We start from the raw sequence: 27,783 nt of genomic DNA on the forward strand, positions 1-27,783 counted from the left end.
GTCAGATGTAAGCAGGGTTTGGGATTTGGGGACATTTGGGGCTTAGCACGGACCTCTGTTGAGAGTCCAGGGGGTCCTTCTCTGGCACTTGTTTAAATAAACAAGCTCTATTTTGATGCTTGTATATGCAGTCTACCTACTTTATATCCAAAATACAGACTAGAATTACTGCCTTGTGGTTGTATGCCTCTGCAAACCAGCCAAGTGGCAGTTATATTCATTTCTGTCCAGACTCATATGTAACTATGACAATAGACAATGCCTCGAATATGGATGTTACAGCAAAGAAGCTACTGATTCTAAAAAAAAATGATGCTTTAGACATGTCTTCAACCAGCAGCAAAGAACTACACAATCAGCACAGTTTAAAGGTGGGCACCCAAGCTTGGTGTCACCAGTTTAGTATCTGACCAAATGTTTCCCCTTCTGTTCCTGAATTATGACTTTTAGTACCTTTGACTTTTTGGATACAAAATGTCATCATGTCATCATTTTATCCTTTTAGAAGTTTGTGTGAAATGTTATTGTAATTAGCATATGAATTCAGGAGTCATGGCCAAATACATGTTTCATGAGGTCACAGTGACCTTGACCTTTTGAACACCAAAATCTAATCAGTCCATTATTGAGTCCAAGCGGATACTGGTTTCAGAATGGGACATACAGACGTATGGATGGATGGACAAACCCAAAATGTAGGTGTGAATGCCAGTTCAAGTAAGAATCAGTTTATTCTCACTGTGAATAAGAAAATAGTTGCAGGCCACCCAGCACTCAGATTTGGCCCACAGGCCTTAAGTTGAGTATAACTGCTCTGGATGCTTTAATAGGTGACTCTTTGCTAACCAACATGTTAGCCATAGCATCTTTATACAGATACCCTCCAGGGCTAAAAATATGAAGCCAATGCGTAAGTGTCAAAAACTGCAGTTCTTTGAATGGCCACTTGAGGCTGGCCAAAATGGCAATGGCCAAAGTGCCTATTCAGAGCTTCAAAATGAGAGTCCACAATCTCATGGATGACATCATGGTGGCTATATTCATTATTTTCATAAATGGCCCCAAAGTGGTTAAAAAAAATAAATAAATAATGCAGGTTTTGGAATTAACTGAAAGAAATACAGTTGCCTATCAAGGTTTTCTACAACACAACTGTTGCTTTGGTTATGCTCCCTGAAAGTAAAAAGTGTACTGTGCCTAGTGCAAGTAGCCAGCAGAGGATGCTCACTGTCTTGACTCACTCTTTCAAAACCACTCAGAAAAAAAATATAACATGCAATATTATGTATATATGTTTTCACATTTTTCAGACCGGCAGAAAGATTTGCTCCAGCACACCAACATCCACAGTTGTTATGCGAGCTGATGGTGTATAGGTGAGAGGGTCAGATCAATGGATAGTGGGTGTTAATGACAGCTCTATTTATATAAATCTAACACTTGACAATAGCCCAAATCTATAACAAAAACAGCAGAACATTACTTTAATAAACTGCCACAGCAAGAAGACTGTTCTGATGACGGAGCAGTAGGTGACTCAGCAGTTAGTCTCCTGTGACCTTGGAGATTGCCCTAACCATTTACACACACGATGGATGGGCAACAATAACATCAGATGTAGCAAAGAGGTACAAGGCTGACTGCAGTGACAGCAACATGAACAGTGCCAGCACAGCACGCAGACTCCCAGTCAGTACATCAAGACTCACGCTGAGAGAGGGAGGCATACAGAGGGACACAGAGAGAGACTAGGGAAGGGGGGCAGTGAAAGAGTTGGAATGGAAGATGGGGCAGACAGAGAGAAACAGCATTTCATCTATCGTCTTTTTTCCAAAGGCTAGAGATAAAAAGACACAACTTGACATAATGAAGGCCATGTTGGAGGTCTAATAACTGCTGTGGAAATATTGACGAGAGCAGTAAAATGGATTTGCCAGGAGATGAGAGGGAAGACTCTTTCATGATATCCGGCCTCAGAGCAGAGGTCACATGCATGGAGCTAGTGTCAGCTACCTTGTGTGTAACGTAAGTTTCACAATTCATCCACCGGAGAGCGAGACTCGCCTATAAACAAATGCAAGTAATACAGAGAGCTGCAGTTTTAAAAAGCACTATATCGTACATTTCTCAACTGACTCCAATGAGTCCGTTTATGATCTTCTGTTATGATCAAGGAGTTGATGCTAACACCTGTTGAAGCCAATGCTGCATCTACGTATATATGTCTATATGTTTTCTGCGTTAGTCTGGCTGCACTTAGTCACAGAATAAAACTGCCGCAGCTCACTACTACATTCCATAGCCATTGCATGGAAGCTCCACGAAGGCTGCACTTCACCGCTGCTTGATGTGTTTTCAGTGTTGAGAGACCAGGACACCTGAGTGCAAAGACAACCTATGAAACCATATTCATACATTGAGCTGTAATTTGAAAAGCTGCACAAGATGCAAGAACACCTACATGTATATTGTCAGTCTATTATACCTGTTGGGTCGGTGGGGATTTTATCTACATGTATAACACTCTGATGGTAAACATCGCTGTGTTTGCCTGAGCTGCAGCCCTTTCATTATGTTTTCCACTCCTGTTATCTTAACAGAGTGGAGTCTGAGTCAGAGGAAAGCAGGCCAACATGTCCTCTGATTCCTCTGTCGGCAGAGTGAGACAGCCACCTCATCCTTTAAAAGTATAATGTACCCTGAACACCAACAATCCAAAACCAGAAAGTTCAAAGTGTACAAATGAGATGCAAATCCTTTCATATGTGAGGCTGAGGTCACTTGTTCATCAGCTCAATCTCACTGAAGCACCAGCATCTGTTTAAAGAATTATAATATGCTATCACCTTACAAAACCTTCACGGGCTGTTCAGTGAAAATATCAATGAGTGTTACTGAAGGGCCCTTCAGCTTCGCTGCAACAAACTGTCAGATGCAGCTCTTTGTTTCCAGTCTGGCTGTTAGACATGGAAATTAGTAATTAACAAGCAAATCTTCCCCCATGATGGAGACCAACATGTTTGCTTTAGAGATTCATGATAAAAACCACCTCTATTGAAGTGGCTGTTTCAGAATAAACAAGCCTATTGCAAACATTTAAAGATGACGTCATAATGTGGTTGCTGTGTTTTTTTTTTATACCCAAGTATCGGCACACACACGGATACATGCTCACACTTGTTTTTCCTTCTCATGAAACTATGTGAGCACTATCAAGCTGTTCCACTACATCTCTTTCACACACATACAAAACTAACCCAATATACCTCCGTCACAGGCTCAGTCACACACAAGAGAACAGGTGCTAACAAGGCTGTGGTGCAAACAGTCATTTAGTCAGCTTTATCTTGGCTTTGTTCAATAGATTACAAATTCATTTAATCACTGCTAATGTCACCATATCACAAGTTACACATACAAAACAAGGGAGGTGTGTAAACAGTGGCGGAAGGTTGCGTCGGGGTGCGGCTGGCCTCGAGGTCACAAATAGTGAAAGGCATCCACCAACAGTCAAGCAAGTCTGATTAACTGTGGGTAGGAGTGTCAACGACATTAATGAAATGTCAATGTAATAGTTTTGGAGTGCGGCTGGAGGATATGACCTAATAATGATGTCAGCCCTCGAATGATTCAGACTACATGAGTCAATCAGACGCCAGTAATTCCCAGTTGTTTAGTTTAATGTTAAAATGCTTTAACAGTGTTGAGAGTTTTGTCAGACCTACCCAGTAGCAGTATCTGAGACATTGAGTGCATTTATTTGCACTCAGAAACCTCAATCAGATGCTTTTTGCAGTGTAAAAACAAGTTGTGGTTCTATGTTGAGGTTATGTGCCAAAGTATTTTATCAATTTTATAAATCTCATACCATCTCAAGGCAATTGAATCCAACGCAACCGGACTTAGTTTTGTCTTAGAAGACGTTTCACCTCTTATCCAAGAGGCTTCATCATAAATTTCATACCCTCTAACTCTAACCGTCTGAGACACCAGGAAGTCACTGCACCCAGCCATGAAATAGTCCAGCACACTTTTTACTCTTAGAAGTTTGCACGGAGTAAACAAACACAATACAACATTTTTATAAGTGAATTAAAGAAGTGCGATAAGTGGAATTTGTTATCTTGGAACAGAGCCAGGCTAGCTATTTCCCCCGTTACCGGTCTTTATGCTACGCTAAGCTGGTCGTCTCCTGGCTGTAGCTTAATTTTTAGCATACAGGCATGAGAGAAGGGCTTGGCAATACGGAGAAACTCAAATATCACAATATTTTTGACCAAATACCTCTATATCACTATTGCGATGATACTGCAGGATAGAGTATTGGTGCTTCCAAAAAAATATTTACACAATGAGATTTTTGATGAATTGTCATCAGAAACTTGGATATAATGACCACGTGAGTAAAGGCAAATACTAGAACAGCTAGAACTAGGGTCCTTACAGCTGAAGGCAAGAAAGATTGAACACTTTTTAAGACTATTTTCAATGCCACTAGGAGTGACATTTAGGAACAATTTAAAAAAAAAAAATAGCAAAGAAGTGAAATCATGAACCAACGTCAGTTACCTAGGGTTAAGGACAATTTTGCCCAAATGTTTGATGTAACATAAAACATTACTTTTTTGGTCGAGTTAAAAAGTTAGATGATCTACTTAAAAAAAATTCTAGAGTGGAACACGTGGAAAACAATTATATACGTTAGTATAACACTATCAATTTGGTTTGCCTTGGAAAAAGTGTGTTCATTTTTCATTTGATTGGATATGTGGTAAATGCATAGGAGTGTTGTTGGTTCCTCTATCCTGATCTGCAACATTAAATGAAATTATTTCAAAAATAAATATTACCAATTATTTTTGAGAAATTCAAATTTTTGAGAAATTAATTCAGAAAGTAATGATTCATAATATCCTACTTCTCATTTTTAAGTCCTTTGAAAGATTGATGTGGGACATTTTAATAGCAATTAAGGCCTTATTCTATAGATGAATAAACTGAATGCCTTTAAAGACTTTTTAAGGATCCATGGGAACCCTGTAGAACAGTCTGATAAATTCAGAAAATTACATCACTTTACTGTAATGCAGCCTTTAAAACCAGGAAAAGAAAACACAGTATTATGATAGTCAAAGATGATATCTTGTCACATCTCATGATATCGATTACAGTTTTGATACATTGTCCAGCCTTACATGAGTGTTATTAATCTAACCCTCATCAAAAATGCAAATAAGTGTATTTCCATGAATGTCAAACTATTTCTTCAACTGTTCTAGCAATACAACAGCTGCTTTCTGTTGTGTGTGTGTGTGTGTGTGTGTGTGTGTGTGTGTTTCAAAGGGCTGAGGGAACAGTGAACAGATTGCAGTGAGAGCACACTTTTGCAAATCTGTCTGAATGTTACAACTGTTAAATATTCAGGCTGACTTATTTTTTCTCCAACTGTTTAATAATCTTTCCTCTCATCTCACATAGACTCCCCTAAATTTTGCCTGTTTTATTACTGTACTGTACAGTTGAGAAACAGACTGGGAACACGGGGCTATGAGAGTGGTATGACACGCAACAATTGGTTTTCCTGCTGGAATTGAAGCAGGGGTGTTCTATACACTATATGTTAAAGCCCAGTTTACCTATTTACACATATACTGCCAATAAATGAGCACTCTCCAGGAGAAATCTAGCCAGGACAATCAGGTTTCTCTCATCGTCTACCTAAATTATAGAACGTTAAGCTGATTCCTTCCTTTACGTGACGGGCACAAAATAAGGTTACTGCAGCTGTTGATATGTATCATTCCCCAGACAGACAAAATAATATGAATGACTGACCATTACATCCCAATGATGCCATCACACCAACATACAAATTAAATGATGAAACACACACCTGCTTTAGAGCTGTGACTACATGTACTGTGAATGTATGTGTGTGTGGTGCTCAAGTGGCATTCAGACAAATGACTGAAAGCTACACAGCGCTGCTCTGACTAGACTGATGACGCATAAAACATTTTCTCACACGCATACCAACACACACACACAGCTGGGTGTGACCAAATGGTAAAGCAGTTTTTGCATACAAATGACGTCTCAGCCCCCCCCCTCCTCTCCCTGCAGACTCTGAGACATTTTAAAACTTTGGCACTTTACCTTTTGTGTTTGTCTGCGGCATTGTGTTCTGCTCAAGGACGACTTGAATGTAACTGGGCCAAGCTGCGCCAGATAAACAGCCACACATACACACAGTGCTCTAAGTACAGTAGTGGGACTCTGTGAAAGTAGGTCTGCTATAATACAGAAAAAGCCCCCAAGGTGCAGATGAGTGTGTGTGTGTGTATGTGTGTGTCAGTCTTGTGAAGTGTAATGCCTACCAGAGCAGAAAGTTTGTGTGTGTCATTTTACAGTAACACTGTGTGTGTGTGTGTGTGTGTGTGTGTGTGTGTGTGTGTGTGTGTGTGTGTTAGTTTTGCTATGTTTTAAACAAAACTGGATTTACATAAATATGCTGCGATTTGGCGTGTGTGTGTGTGTGTGTGTGTGAGAGAGAGAGAGTGTCTCTGATATTATCAGAAACTGTGTGTGCCTGTGTCTTATATTTTTGTGACTTGGCTCATGTATATGTGTGTGTCTGCGTCCTTCTGTGTTTCTTTGAGTGTGTGTTTGTGTGTGTTCATTCTGCCCTAAATTACCTGTCCAAAAGACAGAGTGTGTGCTGGCCAGCAGTGGAGCTGCTGTGGCACTGCTTCCATTAACGGCAACAATCATTCACAATCTGATGGGCAACAGCAAGCCGTTACTAGGGCAACCTTCTGCATGCCTGCTAAATGTTATGCCAAATATTATTTGGGTACAAGCTGTTACACTATAATTAATCTAAGCAATCAGATGGCTATAGGATAAGGCCCCAGAAAGGTTATTAAGACAAGACGCAGGTGAGTTATTAGAAAATAAAAATGACTCTATGTGATAAGACTAACTAGTGACATAAAAATGTCTTGTTCATTGGTCACAAATAATATCTAGACCACACATTAAGGCTAAAGTTTTAAGCTGTATTTAAACTTAAATAAAATGTTACTGATAAGCTGACAGTAGCAAAGATTTTTGGACTTTGGAGCTTACAGGAATGAACTGCACAAAATGTTAACTGTGTCAGACTCATGGTCACTGTAACTTTACTGTTATTTCATCATACTGCTGTAGCATCACACATAAACAAATCTAAGTTGTAGGCAGAGGTAAACAGGTGGCTTACCACAGTAAAATACTGCTATGACACGTGTGTAAACAAATACATTTTTTGTCAAGAAATATGTCCAGAAGGTCCCTTAGAGGCTGCTGCATCTTAAACTAGAAGGTCACTCAAGGCCAAATACCCTATCTTGCAATGTTAACGAAAGTGAAAAATGATTTGTGTGTCTGTCCTGTAATCCGTTCATGCTACACTCTTTCACTAAGTTTCATGAGAACGAGGCCAGCGTTTTTTTCTGTGATCAAGCCGACAAACAAATAAACCGAACCAAATAATAACCTCATTGGCAGAGGTAAATATAGTAATCTTAACCTCTAAATTTACACTTTACAATTAAGCCCATTCTATATCTTCAGCCCATGCTCCAACTGGATGCAAAGAAACAACATACATTATCTTGATTTCTAATCATATCTGATTATAATCCACAATAGTGATGCTCTCTAAAGCCTAATTATAACATAGCACTTTAACACCCATCATGTGTGAACTGAACAAAAGTGGTGTCATAACCAGTTTCAGAATAGAATAGTCTGAAGGCTGAGGAGCATCCACATTGGCACAGGCTGCCTTCATCTGCCGCCTCATTAGGGATTAATTACTGAATGAGCATAACGGTGCTGAACAACACTCCTGACCTAGCCTGACATCACCATACCAAACTGCATATGTGGGTTAGTCTGGAACCTCTCCATTTATTTTCAGTTTCCAAGGAGCATTATCAACGGGGGTAGATCAAAATGCCTCTTCTGAACACAAGTGGATGGATCTACAACCAGTCAGAGTAACGTGTGACGTATTGCTAAAGGGCGGAAAATGTAAATGGATGCCAGGATGCAGAGATAAGCTGTGATGGTGAAGCATCAATATGTTGTGAGAGAGTGTTGCTGTGTTTGTCTTTCGCATTTGAAAATAGTACTCCAACAGAAAGTGCAACATCAGCGGCAGCCATCTTGGATGTTTTTGAAAATGCCTCAACTGCATTCCTTCCTAAGCCAGGTTTATGCTTGTCCTGTCCAAGATGTGCCTGCAAAAAACTACATCATCATGTATTCTGTGTAAAGTGCAAAGGCTCCAGAAGTTGTCAATCACCATTTGAAACACGCCCTATATTAGCTAAAAGGTTATGATTGGAAAGACCCAGGCCAGGCTGGCTGGAAATCTGCCTGAACAGAAGGGAGACCTGACGTATCTGTATGAGCAAATAAAACATGAGCTTGCAGATTCGTCTGCTTCTTCTTCTGCGAACATGAGTTGCATTGACTTTAGAGGAGGCTACTTCTGGTCATGAGGTTGGAAGACTTTCGGCACCATCTTTGAGTGAACATGAGTTGCATTGACTTCAGAGGAGGCTACTCCTGGTCATGAGGGAGGAAGACTTTCGGCACCATCTTAAAGCGAACATGAGTTGCATTGACTTTAGAGGAGGCTACTTCTGGTCATGAGGTTGGAAGACTTTCGACACCATCTTAGAGTGAACATGAGTTGCATTGACTTTAGAGGAGGCTACTCCTGGTCATGAGGGAGGAAGACTTTCGGCACCATCTTAAAGCGAACATGAGTTGCATTGACTTTAGAGGAGGCTACTTCTGGTCATGAGGTTGGAAGACTTTCGGCACCATCTTTGAGTGAACATGAGTTGCATTGACTTTAGAGGAGGCTACTCCTGGTCATGAGGGAGGAAGATTTTCGGCACCATCTTAGAGTGAACATGAGTTGCATTGACTTTAGAGGAGGATACACCTGGTCATGAGGGAGGAAGACTTTCAGCACCATCTTTAAGTGAACATGAGTTGTATCGACTTTAAGGGAGGCTACTCCTGGTCATGAGGGAGGAAGACTTTCGGCACCATCTTAAAGTGAACATGAGTTGTATTGACTTTAGAGGAGGCTAGTCCTGGTCACGAGGGAGAAAGACTTTCGGCACTAGGGTTGGGCGATATGTTAAAAATTTCCAATCGGCCACCGTCAGCCCATCAACCGGCGGTTGCCGATATATTCGGCAATTGTGTGTGTGGCGGAGAAAAAAAAAAGAGGGGGGATGTTGCATTCATGTGATGTCGGAAAGAATCGAAAAATGACTTTAAGAATGGGATAATTCACATTAACGCCACCTCATGTCAGAAAAACAACTCGGCAACTCGTATCTCCCGACACCACATGAATGCGGCAAAAAAATGCAGCGTGCTTTGCGAGCCCACTCATGTCCAACATGGCACGGAAATATCTGTGCATACCGGCAACAAGCACGCCATCAGAGAGGGTGATTAACACAGCTGGTAACATTGTTAACCATATGCGCATATGAATTCACGTTACGGCCAGGTTCCACCGGCTGCAAACGTAAGCATCACGTCAAGCATCTTGTTTACCGTTTGCTGAGCCATGATAGTTAAAGCATTTTCCACCTAAGTTATTACATATATTTGAGTAATCTACAAGTTTACTGTACTGTTTGTCATCTACTCGCTTTCAAATGTCCGCCACGGACATTTACACAATGTCACGGATAAACATGGGTAAATGCATGAAAATGAAAATCATCACATATCACCTCTGATAATGGTTTATTCATTTAAAAACACATTGTGCTCGTTTAGCACACTATTTCATGTAGTTTTTATCTGCTGGAGGGTCGCGTAGGGGAGCGTAGCGCGACAAAAATAGAAGAGCATCCTAAAATAGAGAGTTGTCGCGCCGCTCCCATTGCCGGTGCAGCTGCTGTAATTTATTAACGGGAGGGGCGAGCTGCTACGGGACTCGCCCTGCAGACGTGTCGCGCCGCTCCCGTTGCCGGTGGACCCCAGCCGTAACTTTCAGCTCCGCAATCACTGACGCGTTTTGTGAAAGACTTGTTGGAAATCAGTGTGAAGCTGCCAGTTCCAATACGCACACACTTTGAATTGTGCTCTACATAGTGATTATGGACTATATGTACCGTGTTTAATTCTGTGGAGACAGACCATTAATTTAGCAAAATAAAATGACAAAAATCGCCCAAAAAAATCGCCAAAAATGAAACCAACCGTGATGGACTCAGCCAATGGGCGATTGGCGATATATTCGTCCAAAGTTGCATTGACTTTAGAGGAGGCTACTCCAGGTCATGAGGGTGGAAGACTTTCAGCACCATCTTAAATTGAAGATAAACTGCATTGACTTTAGAGGAGGCTACTCCGGGTCATGAGGGAGGAAGACTTTCGGCACCATCTTTAAGTGAACATGAGTTGCATTGACTTTAGAAGAAGTTTCTCCTGGTCACGAGAGAGGAAGACTGTCAGCACCATCTTTAAGTGAACATGAGTTGCATTGACTTTAGAGGGGGCTGCTCCTGGTCATGAAGGAGGAAGACTTTTGGCACAATCTTTAAGTAAACATAAGTTGCACTGACTTTAGAGGAGGCTACTCCGGGTCATGAGGGAGGAAGACTTTCGGCTCCATCTTAAAGCGAACATAAGTTGCATTGACTTTAGAGGAGGCTACTCCGGGTCATGAGGGAGGAAGACTTTCGGCACCATCTTTAAGTGAACATGAGTTGCACTGACTTTAGAAGAAGTTTCTCCTGGTCATGAGGGAGGAAGACTGTCAGCACCATCTTTAAGTGAACATGAGTTGCACTGACTTTAGAGGGGGCTGCTCCTGGTCATGAGGGAGGAAGACTTTCGGCACGATTTTTAAGTGAACATGAGTTGCATTGACTTTAGTGTAAATCAGCCTTTACCGTATCAGAGTAATCTGTAAAACTGATTTTTTCTCTTGCTGAGTTGCCAAGAAGGCATGCCTTCCCCAAAGTGAATTATTTTTTTCCGTAACACATTTTCTGAATGCTTAAGTGACGGAAATGCCTCAGGTCCCTACAATATGATACACTGTTGAAGGTCAGTGTCAACCAAGACACAACACATATAATGGTAGTGTTCTTTGCTGATGCAGAGCTGTAAAACCGACTGAATGCAACATTTTCACACCATGTCTGGCTACTTTTGAACAGCATTTGGGGAATGGTTTGATAACACTCTTCACACAGACTTCTGGGTATGACTGTGGAATGAAACAGGTCATTCTGAATTAGCTGGCACTGTTTTTGTTTGTTCTGGTACTGGGTCAGGAGCATATATCGTTATGTAGGAACACTTGTTGAGTACATTTGCAGTTTAAGTTGGCAGAACACCTAGATATGGTGCACTTGTAAATCACAAGACACACTGACGCATAAACAGTACATTCAAACATGTACTTACATGCCTGTTCACTGATAGCAGTCTGAATCTTATCTACCAGGGAACCCTCATATACATCACGGTCAACAAGATCAAACTTATATATGGCTCCTGGAGATATACTTGTGTTCTGTTAATGTGGCTAAAAGCATTATGGTGATCGCCAGAGGTCAACAGTAACTCACATTTTTATTCACCACAACATCTGGGATGAATTTATCTGTTTTGCAAAGTTTTACTGTCTCACTCTGAAATTCAATCGCAGCTGTGCAACCTGTTCTCTTGCTGGCTGCAGTCTCAACAGGAGATGAGCAGAAAGAGGGAAGCTTAGATCTCTGTGTTCCTGCAGAGGACAAAGAGAGAGCGGAGACAGATCCAGACTGAGACAGTCTGGTTGATGATTCATTCTGGGTTCTGAACAGTGCCCCATATCCTCTCCCTCGACAGGGCAGCCGTTTCTCATGTGAGCCTAACACTGCGACAGTTCACCATTAATTCATCATGATCAAAATCATCAGCTTCTGCTCTCCATTTTACAAGGGGTTGTGTTTGGAGTGAAATCTAACGGCACAGAATAAGACGGGAGTGCTGTTCTTTCAAAGCAAAAGCTTTCAGAGTTTCTGGTAGCAGATGGTGGAAGGAGAGGAAGGCTGACTGAAAAAAATCACTTCCAACATATTTATCCTTTAGCAGTGGAACAGGACACCCGTAGGGGCCCCTGAGGCCACCCCCTTAGGCTTATATGTGCTTCCATTTCCCACCCTCATTGCTTTTCATTACAATTCCTCATTTTCACTCTGTTATCTCTTCTTCTTCGTCTTCTTCCTCCTCCTCCTCTGCTCTGGTATTTTGTAATATTTTGCACTGCCACTGTAAGAAGCAGCAGAGCCTCGAGGGAAAATATGCTAAGCTGCTTTCTGACTTGCCTTTCTGTTCAGGTAGAGGATGAAAATCTGTCAGCAGTTAAGCTGGTATCACAGCCACTGAGTTTACTGTTGAAGCTCTTTTAAAGAAGTATGAAAAATATTGACCTTACACATTTTGAAATAAATAAACATCTTTCCTTTCTCTCTGTGGATATCGAGTACACAAAAACTTTTCTATTAACTGCCTCAAACATTTTGTGTAGTTGGAATATGAAGCTGTGCTTCTGCTGTGATGAAATGGATTATGGGAAATCTGAGAATGAATTAAGCATTGATCCATAGCCCAGATGTGTTATATAGTGTGACACTTAAGCTAATCACTGTTATGAGGGCATTTGGCTGCTCTGTAAAAGTGCTTCCTGGTGATTCTAATATGATATAAATGTATGGAAGCTTGTGGTGAAACTACAAGTGACATAATTCCAACACACCCTGCAGTCTGAAAGCATTTCCCTGACAGTAACCACAACACGTACTAACTCTTCATTTATCCAATAAACAGGGTCTGCTCTGTTTCAGCAACATTCTGCCTCACAGTGACATTTCAAATCCAACCACAGGCTGAGCAGTCATCGTTACGGTGCCTTGCTCAAGGAAGATATTCTTTTTCTTTCAGGGTTGCCTTGCTGCTTATCTCCAACTGTCTATTTTTTCTTTCGCCACAATAAACAGTGGTGGTTTCCTTGCAAGATTGGTTTACAGGGCTGTAGCCAGGATTTCAGAAATGCTGAGGTCATGATGAGTCTAGTTTCCTCCAGCAAAACACAACCCACCAAAGACATATTTGACTAGCCACCAAAATACTGTTAGTATTTAAAAACATCCTTTTTAAATGAATTCTTTCAATTATATTTACTGCTGATTTTATGATACATGATGGTCTAAGAGCTGTTTCAAAGCCTCTCCACAGTGCCAGGAAACACTCAGGTCACTGAATCTCCTCAGTTCCCAGAAACAATAAAGAGGACATGACCTATCTTCAGATTCCCTGGCCAATGTATTACCCAAAAGCAGCTAATAAGAAACTAGTAATGTTTTCAAACCAGGATTAATTATGTATAAATGTTGTGCAGTAAAGGCCCTGGAAATGTTTTTTTGTTTCACCTGCCAACTTCTTAATAGGACTGCCCAGTGAAAATCAGAGATTCAAATCATCAGTTGCAATGCAGGTTTTGGTTTTTTGGGGGGTTTTTGTCAGTCAGAGTGCAGTGTAATTCTGGTGACGTTTCAGCCTTCAGATTTCACTGCAGAGTGAGCACTCCTTACTTCCACGCTGCTCTGATACAGGCAACTGCGGACCCAGAGCTGAGGTGAGACTGAGTAAGATTGAGGCAGCTGCCCAGAAGAAGAGAGGCTTTGCTCGGCCAGGCTCTAAGATAACGTTATCTTCTGCCTTCTGCTTAAAAGTGGTGAATTTACAGCTCACAGTAACAAACTCTGGCTTTTGTCTGATATCTAGTGTTGGCCAAAAATGCTGCATATTTCTGATTCGTCCTTATCGGCTTGGAGGACTAGCTCGCCACTTTCATCCTGAACATCCCACAGAATCCCATTCAAACTCTCACAAGAACTAACAGTCAAATATTTGTATTGAACAGCCAGATTGAGTCGGGTACAGCCCTGCTTCCTGGTACGAGAAACTGGCTCCTGCATGAACACACAACTGCCTGCCAAAGTTAGAACTACTTTGGTTATTTCACATTTAAGTTTTTCAATCAATTCAGTTCAGTTCAGTGCCTCATTTCTCTATGTGTTGTTTTGTCTGGGCTCTTTCAATAGTTGTGAAGTGGGCAAGGCTCAGTTGGAATGGCATGACAATTTATGTCTTTTATGTGAGAAATACTTGAGATTTGACACTAACTTTAATGGGGCTATCATCGATTTATTTGGCATCTTGGGGACCACACAATTAAGCTCCTATTCATACAGTCTGTAGCTCCTCTCTGCTGAGAGCAGAACTGCGACACATACACCACATAATATCTTCTGTTGTTTTCTAATATTGTTTCGAGAGGCCAACAGCCTGCAGGAAGACAGTTAGAAACACTGCTCACGTCCCCTGAGACGCTACTGACCCCCGGCACCCTGTCGTCCTTGATCACCAAAATATGTTCGTCCCACCAACTGCTAACTTCGTCAAAACAAGCAACATTTGTCCCCCAGCAGGCTGTGGCCCTGATTCCCCTCTCGAACAGCAGATGTTGTTGTCGAGACCCTTTAGGATTGTGAAACAGGCCTGAAACCAGATAATGCAGTCAGGACAAACAAACTGAAGTATTACAACTGGGTGTCCCGTTTCCCAAGCTGCCACAAAAGCACCAGCATTTAGTTTGTATTCCTGAGTAGTTCATGTACCTCATTTGTGTCTGCAGGTCATATAAAAGAAAGGATGGGAAATGTCTTTTGTGGGTGTATGTGTTCTCAGCACAACATTTCCATCTTCACCTGTATTTCCTAAAAGAACTGTCATTTAATAACTTTAATAACGTACAAAAATGGAGTCACAGTGGGATATCAGGACAAGTTGCCCCAGACAAGTGTGAAGTGTTTTTGACGCCTCTCTTTTATGTGCAACTAATGGTACAGCATGAGGTCACTGTTAAGATAAGGATTTTCTAAAATAATAAATAAATGTCCGTGTTCTTGTGTTCTCACATTCACTTTCTCCATACTTCTACTTGAAGATGGTGACTGTGTTTACATACATGGACAGTGACACACCAGCGTGCACACAGCTGTCAGACAGAGCAGCACAGAGACAACAGGCTTTCAGCTCGGGCCATTATAAGCTGGATGTGGTCGCCGAGAGGCTTAAAATAGAGCGCTGATCCGATAATGGACTAAAGTTTATGATCATTAATACTCAGAGGTCTGGATACACGTGTCAATCTGTGCAGAGAGATGGGATGGTACCCCTCCCCCTCCACACACACACACACACACACACACACACACACACACACAAATACTTTCACATAAAATGCATTTGGTGATGAGGAAAGTCCTGACAGCTGGCAGAAGCAAGTGTTTTAATTGCTGCATGTACGAAAAGGAAAAAGTGACTTTTCCCCTCTGCTGCTTTTAAATGTCCTGCTTGGTGTGTGTGTGTGTGTGTGTGTGTGTGTGTGTGTGTGTGTGTGTGTGTGTGTGTGTGTGTGCGCGTGCGGGGTGTGTGACATGATTGTAGCTCAAATTTGGTAGCACTGAGATGCCAAACTGAGATCAGCATATTCAGTTTTAATCTGTGTTTAAATCCTCCACTCATCTATAACTAGAAGACAGCCTAAAGTATCAGTGTCAACAATGATTTATAACAAGCATCAGCAACAGAGTCATCAACAAAGCAACAATAACAGCAATACCATTAAAAGATCAGTCTAGTTCTGGCTATAATTCATAAGGGTAATATTAACATTTCACTCACCATGTTAAAGGTCTGGAAATGCAGGGAGATGGCTATAACAAAGTGTGCAGTGTTACCAACTTTCTGGCTAGATTTAGCGATATTTCAAAGCCTCTTAGCGACTTAATTTCTAAAAAGTGGCTTGTGGCAAATTCAGCAACTTATACAGACCATCAGGAAAAAAGAGAGGAATAAATTATAATGTAATTCATTCCTATGCATGCTGCTAATAGTTATAGCGGTCAACAACTCTTCCACCATTAGCCTGAGGTTTCTCCTCCTCTCTCTTCTTGCCGCATGCAATAGGTGTGGAGCAGGCAGAAAGAGAGAAGACGCCATTCGCCACAGGAGTTAAGTGGTTGTGAGTGTCTGTGGTTGCGTTGATGCTCTCATTCTCTGAATTGGAAGCACGAGAAAGTGTTGAACTATAAAATAGGCACTATAGCTCTCATGCTATTCAAATGTCTTGTTAAGGACATTTCTAGTGGAAGTTTTAATGGTACCATTAATACGTAATGACATCACCAATATGCAAATGAGCGTATGATATAAACTGGAGACATCAGGGACTTCAGCGAGATAGTGCTAGCTACTTTCATTGGAAAAGAGTTGGCAACACTGTGGGTGTATTTACTTTGAGTTTTTCCCTGATATAAATCTGGCTGAAATGCTTATTTACAACTCGGGGTGTAAGAGGGTCATTATGATACAATACTATATCGACTGTTTGGACAACAATACAACAAGTCTGCTGCAATATGATTTCGATTTTATTCAATTCAAGGGCCTGTGATCAATATGAGACAATTCCAATCAATATCCTGATTGTCTTTGTCTTGGCTGCTAAGCATTATCTGCATGGCACTAAGCTGCTGGCTCTGTTTGAATGTTTAGGAAGGAGGGGTGCTTGGACAGAAATGGTGCAAAGACATGCCATGGGAATTTTAAAATAAAGGTGTAACTTAAAGATGGTGATATGTATCAATGTTTTCACTTAGCATCGATGATATTGGATTGTTTATCATTAAATGAATATACAGATCCAGATCAATGTATCATTACACCTCTATTGATAACATATCTCATCATCTGACCCCTGGCGGTGAGCAATATGGCCAAAATCCTCCATCCTGGTATATGTGCTGTTATATCATGCCAACAGAACATACCTCAATGCAGTAATTAGGCCCATTTCCACTGCAGGAACTTTGGGGTAAATTTTACAGGGCTGTTGGTGCGTGTCTCCATCACAGGAACCACCCCCGAAGGACAGAGTTCCGGAACTTTTACAGGGGCTAAACAAGTCCCTGCCTCGGAGTAGGTACTCAGAACGGCCCCGAAAAACTCCTGGCTGGGGCTTGGGGATTACTTGGTGCTGACTCAATATACTCAAGGAGGGATGTGACGTCAACAGAAAGCAACAAAATAGCTGGCATTTTTAAAACTCAGCAGACGAGGGTTAGCTCGTTCATAGCTTCCACCGCCATGTAAACAAACTCAATAACCGGTCCGTGAAAAACATATCTTTTCCAGCGGGTATCTTAGTTACAACATGATTGAGCTAGCAAAGCAGTTTTGTGTTGCTATGTGTGGTATTTATTCAGTTTTGGGAAATCACGATGTCTAGAAAGCATCAGCTGACAGGGACAGCTAACAGCAGCAGCAAAGCTAACATCAGGACGTCATCTGTTAAAAGCCTGCCATTGTCGGATACAACATGAAACTACTCCAGTGAGCTTCATCCGCTGGAAAAAAAGATTTTTTTCACGGGCCACTTTGTGAGTTTCGTGAGTTATTACAGACACTGCTATCGGCTAACAGTGTCCCTACGCCACTACGTCGCCCCGGTCAAAATGGTTGCGCAATGATTACATCACATACAGAGCCCGGTAACTTTACAGAAACCTTCCTCGTACTCTGCTCTCTCAGTGGAGACACGGCGGTTGAGCTGGCCGAGCGAGAGGACGTTCCTGTAGTAGTTCCTGCCCCCAAATAGTACCAGGAACTTCTTCAGTGGAAACGGGCCTATAGTTCTGTAAATTCAGTCGTGAAATGGTATTGGCCGCCGATATTAGCAAAAAACGTGAATCAGCATCGGCATGGAAAAATGCCAATCCAGGTTTTCCGGCCAGCCCAGCACTCCTATATTCAAGCAGTCCATTCCAGTGATCCGCTCCAGCACTTACTATCAATCAACCAGGCCAGCATGCAGACACACAGGAAACAGCAGCACCAGGCTGGCACTGACACTACAAAAATAATTGAAAAGGAAAGGCTGCATTGTTTGTTAAATGTCAACAATGTCTTGTGGTGTTAATCTGTTTTTTATTTATTAGGGGGCCAAAGCACAAGTGTGTGGAGTCTTGCTGCTATTTTAATTTCATTGTTAGACATTTTAAAGATTTCTTGTGTTGATTTATTTTCTATTTATTAAGGGGCCAAAGCAGCCAAAGAAAACCAGCTATATTTTTTATTTAATGTTAATGTTCAAATTTAAAGTTTGTTTATTTAACCCTGTTAACAATAAACAGGTCAGTTTCTCATACCAACTGTTGTGGATCATTCCAACTAACCCGATTATGTAGTTGTTCTTGTTAGAGTAATATCGCTTGATCAAAGCTTTTCTAACATGACTAACAACAAAATAAGTGAATATGTATAATACGCGCTTGGATCGGATTGGTATCGGTATCGGCCAAAACTCAAGGCTGTAATATCGGTATCGGATCGGAAGTGAAAAAGCTGGATCGGGACATCCCTAAACCATACCGTACTTGATCACATTTTCCATACAAACAAAAACATCTGCCTTACAGGAGACAACACTTGAGCTAAAAACAAAAGATTCAAAACAGTGAAACAAAAATTCTTTAAAATGGAAGTTTTAACATTTCTGAGAACAATAAGATAAAGTGTTACTGGTTTCTGTATTTAAAATTTCACTATCCTTCCCATTGTCCGCCTGAATTATGTAACCTTGTCACACAGCTGGATGCAGCTTGTGAGATCACGCGAGAACCCATTCCTAATTTGCTACGCCTGCCCTGAAAGCTCCTGCTGTAGTCACCATATTGCCAAATCTCTACCAGTGGACATATTTCTACTGTCACACACATCATATCATCCAGCCCAAACTATCTCATTAAGGCCCAAGTTGAGTGTGGAAGTTCATTCCTGACTTTGAAAGTAGTAATGAGAAAAATAATCCTAACTAGAGATCTACTTCTACTGTTTTTTCCCTCAGAGCTTTCAACTGCATCACACATTCTTCACCAGTGGATGTCATGTTCAAAATTGTCACAGAGATGGCGCACTTATTGTTGACGATGGCAAACAACCACCTGTTATCATGTGATAGGAATTCCATTGCCATTTCCATAATAACTCCGTCTGCTGATAAAGACTGTGACATGAGGTTGAAAGCTGCAAGGAAAAACTAGTTAGTGGATCTTGAGTAAGGACTGTTTTGTTAAAAAGGCCCTTTCATTAATATCAGCATCACAAACAGCATCTACGACATCTACATGAACATGCTATGCTTATTATCAACAAAATTCCAGAACATTAATGGCATTATTAATATATTCATCCACAGCTGCCACAATAAAATCAACAGAAAGGCAACATAATTATCATCAAGATCAACATCCAAACATTAATAGCACCAAAAAACAAAACAATTCACTGTCGATCAAATCCACTAACGTCATCAACACCTTATCATCACCTATCTTGTTATTGTCAACAATAGAGACTAATATGAGCAACAGTATGATTGTTGACTTGCATCAGCAGAATCAACAATGCCAACAACGTCATCAGCGATTCATCACAATAACAAACAACACTGATAATTTCAGCCACATCAGCAATCCAACATAATGACTGATGACATTAACAATGCCATCAACGACAAGAACAACTGCCTCATTACACCAACGCAGTCATAAGCAGCAGCAACAACAAACAGCAAGGAACAACAACAACCAATCACAGCCTGAGACTCAACAGAAGAAAGGCTGGCAGAAAAAAAGGAGAGGGTTGAACAGATGGATTGATGAACAGAGGACAAGCCTGCCGACATACTGCAAGTATTCGAATTTCACTCTAGTGTGGTAGAATTTGTGAGTGTGTATGCATGCACAAACTTAGAAACACACACACACACACACGTACACATATGCAAGTGTATCTAACAAGCACATGCTCACACACACACACACACACACTGTTAAAAACGTGGGCTAGCAGTCTACTGATGAAGCTGGGTTTGTCACATAGCAAACAATCATCTTTTGTTCTATTTATAAGAGCCTATTTATAACAGGGATAAAACAATGGAAACTTTAAAATCTGCATCATTTCTTCACTCTACTGTGCAAAAGAAGTCAAAGAAAGAAAAGCTTGTTGGAGTTTCACACAGGATGGTGTATAATAGAGCTTTAGTCATATAGAGGGAGATATAGAGAGACGGGGGGGGGGGGGGGGGGGGAGTCCCAGAAACAGTGGAGAGAACAGTGCCAGCAGCAGGGAAGTAGAGCATCAATTAAGGGCAGCGTGCCCTAGATGGCACAGTGACGTTCCCACAATGCACCACCATCATGGCCACCACTTTACTTTATGTCTCTATCTCACTCACACACTTTGCACTTTGTCTTTCTGTAGAGCTACTTGGAAAGACCTTTAACTGTGTCCACTGAGTCCTAGACCTCTAAAATACATTTGAAAAACTCAACAGCATTGTCTCTCTTCAGGAATCATGGCCCTGTTACTCAAGATAATCCACAGAGCGTGTTGTGAGCAGTTTCATGTAGGAACTACTTTCTTTTACTAAACTACACCTGCCAACCATATCACCACACAGAATGAAGCATGCATCTACTGCTAGCTCACCTAGCACCACTGAGCTAGTAACAATAAAGCTCAGCTGAGGAGGACGCCATTAATATTTACATCTCATGCTGTCAGGACAACAAGCCCCTTGCCCATGAGTAGATACAAACTGCCTTCTGCACGGTGATCCGGTTGGCAGTTGCAGTTCCTAGGGATGGGCATTTCAAGTGACTTCCATATTCTTCCATGTTACGCAACACAAAGGGCCACCTCCAAGCTACCCTCCTCCCAGTCAGTTCAAAGTGTGAACAGTGAGCATGAGCTAACACAACAGCTAACATCTAACACCAAGCCAATTAACAGTCCCAACTAACTCACACCAACACCAAAACAGCTGAACTCTAATAGGCCTAACTAATAGGCTAGGTAATGTTAGCTCTGTGATGCTAATAGTAACCCCTGTAACAATGTTCTGTCTTCTGAGGCAAAGACATCTCCGCTGGCTGGGCCGTGTCCGCCAGATGCACGATGGTCGCATGCCAAAAGACATACTGTACGCAGAGCTAACATCTGGCAAAAGGCCAATTGGCCGCCCTCTGCTTCGGTATAAGGATGCGCGCCTTGCTCTCCGCTTGCTCTGCACCCTACCCCGCGGTGGGCGCCACAGAAATCGCGCTCTGTGTGAAAGAGGCGTATGGCAGCAGGCACTCCGCACCGGACTGCAGACCCATGAAACAACCTTGTCTCAACAACGAGAAACAAAAAGAAAGTTGAGAAAGCAGCACGTCTTCAACATCACAGAATCCGGCCTACAGTTGTGACATCTGTGGCCGGGTCTGCCACTCCCAGATTGGCCTTCACAGCCACAGAAGACGCTGTGTCCAAACCTAACTACCAGGCACCAGAAATCTATGGTCTTACAAAACTGCAATGCCGATGACTGAACTAGTGAACTGTCACCAGTGCGGTGCTAACCCTCCTGAAGCAGTAGTCTCAGGATAAACAGAAAGAGCAATAGCAGAGCAACAAGGTGCTGAGTCAAACAAACAAGCTCACAAACTGCTCACAACAAGGTCTGTGGATTATCGTGAGAAACCGGGTCATGATTTCTGGAAAGAGACATTGCTGTTGAGTTTTTCCAGATGTATGATTTTTTTGGCGCTTTGAGCAGCGCAAGCCGAGTGTCATCTTGTTCCATTATATTGTAGAGAAGGCAGACATTTCTTCGGCTGATAAACAGCATTACAGGAATAAGGAAAAATATGGAAATTTGATTTTGGGGTGAACTGTCCCTTTAAGAGTCTAAAACATGAGGCAAATCCAATTGTGTATAAGCATGTGGAAAAATGCTTTAACTGACAAAAGAACTCACCCATACTGGTTCTCTTTGGCCTTCTCTTCTTTCTTTTTCTTTGTTTTTGTCTGTATTCTGCACTTGTTCTTAGTGTGATCCCTCCTACTGAGAGCTGTGGCCTACGTGAGACTCATAAACACACATGCAGACACACACACAAGCACAAAGAGCACACTCCTGTTGGTATTGAATTATTGAATAGTGAGTGACAGGGACACACACAGCGTACACACCAGGGGAGGGTAATAAGACACCAAGGAGTGCCTCATGTACATGCACACACACACACACACACACACACACACACACACACACAAACACACACCTGGCAATACAAGCTGATACTGGCAAAATTAATCCAGTATTAGGGGACAATAAAATGGTATGTCATACACTGAGGAAGGCCATTAGACCGAGAATGGAGGAGGCATTTATGTGCACTCATGCACACATAGACTGGCCAGTGTATGCAAGGGTGATTCAGTGTCAGGAGACAAAATATGATGGGACCAGTGTCAGACCTGTGACATCACATCCTGTCAGTACAGATGCAGCTCAGAAACGCTGACGCAGAAAACATTCAACGCTGCAGTAACACTACAGCTTTAGTATTCCCACATGTGCTGGTGCACCTGTACTCAACGCTGCTGGTGGTGAATGCAAACGTTCAAATTAGTATTTCTATTAGTTTCCCTGTTACTGCTGACAATGTGTCTTTGGCTGGTCATCCAATCGGATGGCACATTTTTGGACAACAAGTAATTTTTGATTGGTTCCAAGCTGCTGCTTTCATCTCTACTCTGTTCGCTTCATCATAAAAACTCTAATCTGTTTCCGATTGAGTCACAACCACCGATTATTCCTCTTCTTCCTCCTCTCCTTCATCCTGCTTTTCCATGCTAATCACAAATCACTTCTCCATCTCACACACACACACACACACACACACACACACACACACTCCTCCTTTCCGCTTTCTGCTGATGCATCAGGTTCAACGATCCGTCAACAGCTCTGGTTAATGTGTGGCTACAACATGGCTGACTCGGATCATTGAGTCCTGTGCCGGTCTGCGTCCTAAGAGTGTGTGTGTGTGTGTGTGTGTGTGTGTGTGTGTGTGTGTGTGTCTCTCTCTCAGTGTTTTTCACATCCGGTCCAAATTAAAGGTGATTCGGAGTAACAAACTCCAGCCAGCTAGCTGTCCATCCTCATTCAGTCATTACACAACATGATTGAACTTCCTTCTATTCAGGGGAACTTTTCCTAATCCTTGCGCAGTTAATCCCAGTCTGCATCCGCCCTGTGTGTCCCCCTTCAGGCTGCCGTCCAAACAGCCGCAGGAGCTCATTCCTCACAGCAGGAAATACAGAATGGGCAGACAGACGCTCACAGGGAATAGCTGTCAGAGATGTCGGGGGCGCCAACCTGTATTCTGTTGCTGTTTGAATGAGGTGAAGGAAGCGGATGGAAAGATGGAACAAGGAAGAGGAAGAAGAGATTTCCTAACATGGAGCTGGAGAGTAAAATTTCCTTCATGACTCAGGTGAAAGAGAAAGACTGTGAGTGTAATGGTGACACTGTTACTACTGCTGAGAGACCGAAATTCCTGCGGTCTGTTAAAGCCTTGTTGTCATCAACAAGAACATCACCTCCAGGAATATGACAGAATGTGCCGAACCACGGTATCACTATAATCTCATTTCTAAGCACCACAGCCATCCTAAGCCATAGTCCAAGTTTCTATGTAAACACCACATAGAGTATAACAGACTACATTAAATCATAGGAGCACTATTAGTCAAAGCCTTAGAGATCAAAAGAAATGCTATCAGGGTCTCTATGAACTTAAACTTAAACATATTAACATCCGCCATGAATAGTACTGCATGGAGTTTATACGGAAACTGATGTTAATTTATATAAATATGATAACAATTATTTGTTACAGGAAAATACCATTTGATTAGAAAATACACATCCATACAGATATTGGTCAGTCAAAGTCTGGAAAAATTAATTTGGATAAATGGTTCGTAGTTGGCTAAAAATAATAAGTATATTGCTCCAATAGTTAGTCGGGGTTGGGGAAAAAAATCACAAAAATATAAATATCATGATAATATCGTATCTTGGGGCCTCTGGTGATTCCCATCCCTTATAGTTAACTACAAGTAGGCTAATAGCTAAGATGAAATTAATAAATGGTGACATAATAAGTACTTAACATGCTAGCTAGAAGTAACAGATAATGAGTTGAAGTTAGTTAACATAGTTAGATAACGTTAAGATAAATGCAACGTTAATGGATAAGTAATTGAAATAGCTAAAAGTTTTATGAATGGTTGAAACAGCTAGGAAAAAATACACCATTCTAGATAAAAGTAGGCTAATAAGCTCAAATTGTTAAATGGTGACATAACATTAGCTGAATATAATTAATAGGTAACATTCAATTAGTGAAGTATATATGCTGGCTAAAAGTAACAGATACTGACTTAAAATACATTATGTAACATTAGCTAAATGTAACGTTTATGGATAAATTATTGAAATAGCTCAAATTTTAAATGAAATAGCTAATAAAATTCAGAAATTGTTCAAATAGTTAGCTAAAAGTATGCTAATACCTAAGCTAAAACTTAAATGGTGACATAAAGTTAGCTAAAAATCATTAATAGGTAACGTTCAATTAGTGAAGTAGTTATGCTGGCTAACAGTTACAGATGCTGGGTTACAATATGTTATGTAACATTAGCTAAATGTAACGTTTATGGATAAATTATTGGAATAGCTAAAATAACACACAAACCGTTCAAATAGTTAGCTAAAAGTATGCTAATAGCTAAGCTGAAACTTAAATGACGACATAGCTAAAAAATTACTAATATGCAAATTATTGAAGTAGTTGACATGCTGGCTAAAAGTAACGAAATGAGTTGTAGTAAATTGGGTATGGTTAGCTAAATGTAATGTTAAAGGATAAATGATTAAAAATGCTAGAAGTTGATTAAATGGTTGAAATAGCTAAATTAATGGATAACAGTTGTCACGGAGTCACTTTTGCTATTGGTAAACCGGAAGACTGTAATTTCCCTAAGCACAACAGATCCGTTCAGGAATATTACTAAAACATTATACATTACATTATACACAAACAGCCAGTGATGTCATCTCGAAAAATAAACACAATAAACCCTCCTGCTGAGCAACCACAGATTACACATGCAGCGGTGACAAGCCTCTACTACAGTGATACGATAAAGGAAGACATGAGTAAAACAAGTCCAAGTGTGTAAGCTTGGTGCTGAGACACATTTTGAGTCCCTATGGTGATATCAGTGGAAAACTGTAACATTGCTTAAGTGCACTAAGGTCACTGACAACTCAGTACGGAGCCCCACATGTACACTGAACACCAATGGGAATGTCACAGGAATATCATATACGGAGATATGTGAAGTGCAGTTAGTCAACTCACGTGCCGAGGACTTCTTTGAAATCAAAAATCTTCTTGATATCGTCGACTTGTTTTTTCCACGTCGCTCCTCTGCCGGTGTCTCCGTTCTCCCGAGCCATGGCGCTGCTTTACCGGCGCAAGTCCGACCGACACTGGGCTGCGGGAGCAGGGATGTGACACAAAGGACAATAAAGACGGAGGAGTGTCTATAAAAATATTAATGAAGCCGAGCTGAGTGACACAGGTTTGGAGAGTCCCGGTGGTCTGTGCTCCTCTGCTGCAGGACCATGTGAGTCCTCCTGCAGGTTACCGTATCCCTGCTGCCTCCCTCCTCCTCTTCTTCTCTCTCTCCCTCCTCCCCTCCTCCTCTCCGGCCGTCTGGACGGCAGCTGTCACTGCAACGAGGAGATAACGGCACTTCCTGTCAAGACTTTCAAAATAAATGGCTGTTTATTAATGTAGATGCATAAAACACATTTATAGCAGTTAAAATGTTCAGTGGGTGATATTAAAGTGTGTATGTTATTATTACACTATAATTACAGTCAATAGGACTAATGACATGAAATCAATATCGTCATCACCATTGTACACTCTCCTACAAGCTTTTCAATTTGATTAACATACAGAAATAAACAGCAGAAAAAGTGAAATCAACGCAAGGAACCAAAAGTAGGCTCAACTATTAGGTGATATGCAGTAAATACGAATAAAATATACATGTAAAAAAAACACACACACAGAAAAAAAAGCATTATAAGACTATTAAAGGTGTATTAGAACCAGAATATATATATATATATATATATATATATATATATTTCCAGGTTTGAGAGCCAGTGGCCACAAACCATCTGTTTGTAGGATGTTTTTTTTTTTTAAATTGTACTGGTTGGGAAAGTGTGTTAAGATTGTTTCTAATATTGCTAATGGTCTAATGCAGTGATACTCAACTTATGGCTCATGGTCCAAATCTGGCAATCTAGTGCCGGGTAGCCACCATCCATTTTCTATTTCACAATGAAAATAAATTGATTTACACTGGGATTCTTTTTTGGACTTTGAATGTGAATAAAATGTCAATGTGTTTTTAAAAAGCAGAAAAGTAGAGTTTGTTCATTTAAAAAAAAGTGCCAGGGGGAGGTTGTGGCTAAGCCCTGAATAATCTCAAATCCTAGTGACACCCCATGCTCACAGCAAATGTCGAAAGGTTGAAAACAGGTATTTATTCTATATACTGTTTAAAATGATCAATTAAATATCATTCATTTTTAGTTTATGTTTATAAACTGGGTCCTGGCCTCCTTACATTTTGGAAAAGTGGCCCCTTGGGCAGTTCAAGTTGAGTATCTTTGGTCTAATGGTATAATTGTCATTGCTTTATGTTATGAAGATAGTCAAATCACACTCAATTGATACCTCACCTTTACCACAAACCTTCTACTTTTATTAGTTAATTTATCAATTCCATCATTTTATAAATAATTTTAAAAATAATTTGTTGTGCTTTTATTTTGAAGGCAATATCCCCCAGTTTCCTGTATTACGCTGGTTACGTCCGTCTAACTTGACTGTAAACCAGCTGCCACCTGCAATTGTGTAAACGTCGTTAATAGCTGCGCTGTCGGCACTTTTTCGGGATTTCCACTTCTCACTAACAATTTTATGCGCTAAAAATCCTCGTTTCCCTTGTTAACTCCCTGACTTTATAACTGTACACTGTATAATGACCCTAAATCGAGCCTTATTGTGGCAGGGCAGGTTGTTATGGCAATGAGGAGAGCTGATGGGATGCTGCTCGCATCCAGTCCGACAGAGGGAGAGAGGTGTGTGTGTGTGTGTGTGTGTGTGTGTCCGGTCAGGACGTGGCAGCAGTAAATTCGCAATGCACCAACTTGCAGACAACAACCATCATGCACCCATCACCATTTGGGATCCCCCAAAGGCGTCGGCATGGCTCAGCGCAGCTGCCCCGGGATCAGCACTGACCCCCCGGCTGCTGCTGCACGTTCACCTGGGTTTAACCAGCCCGCATAACACCTGGATTACAAAGTTTCAGTTTGCAGAGGAGCACTGATCCCCCTGGACTCTGACAGCTGCAAGCGCTGGGGTCAGCTCAGGCCGGGTTACTGCTCACTCTCACACACACACACACACACACACACACACACACACACACACACACACACACACACACACACACACACCAAGTCTGGACCTCTGGCGTTGTTAGTGTGTGTGTGTGTGTGTGTGTGTGTGTGTGTGTAACACCGGAGGGAGGGAGGGAGAGGACAATGTGTTGCAGCCTCAGCTGCTCATGAGTATTCTGGCT

At 41.4% G+C, this 27,783-nt stretch overlaps 1 protein-coding gene across 1 annotated transcript in view; it reads right to left on the minus strand.

Annotated features, from left to right (window-relative positions):
• camk1da (calcium/calmodulin-dependent protein kinase 1Da) overlaps positions 1-25,587 on the minus strand; it is an 86,702-nt gene extending 61,115 nt beyond the window's left edge. The window contains exon 1 of the mRNA XM_049566722.1: positions 25,473-25,587. Within this exon, the coding sequence (XP_049422679.1) occupies positions 25,473-25,570 (98 nt within the window). The 5' untranslated portion in view covers positions 25,571-25,587. The remainder of the gene's footprint in view (positions 1-25,472) is intronic.
• Between the last annotated feature and the right edge of the window lie 2,196 nt (positions 25,588-27,783).

The sequence above is a fragment of the Epinephelus fuscoguttatus genome, linkage group LG22 (assembly GCF_011397635.1).
Source record: "Epinephelus fuscoguttatus linkage group LG22, E.fuscoguttatus.final_Chr_v1".
Taxonomy (NCBI): Eukaryota; Metazoa; Chordata; class Actinopteri; order Perciformes; family Serranidae; genus Epinephelus; species Epinephelus fuscoguttatus.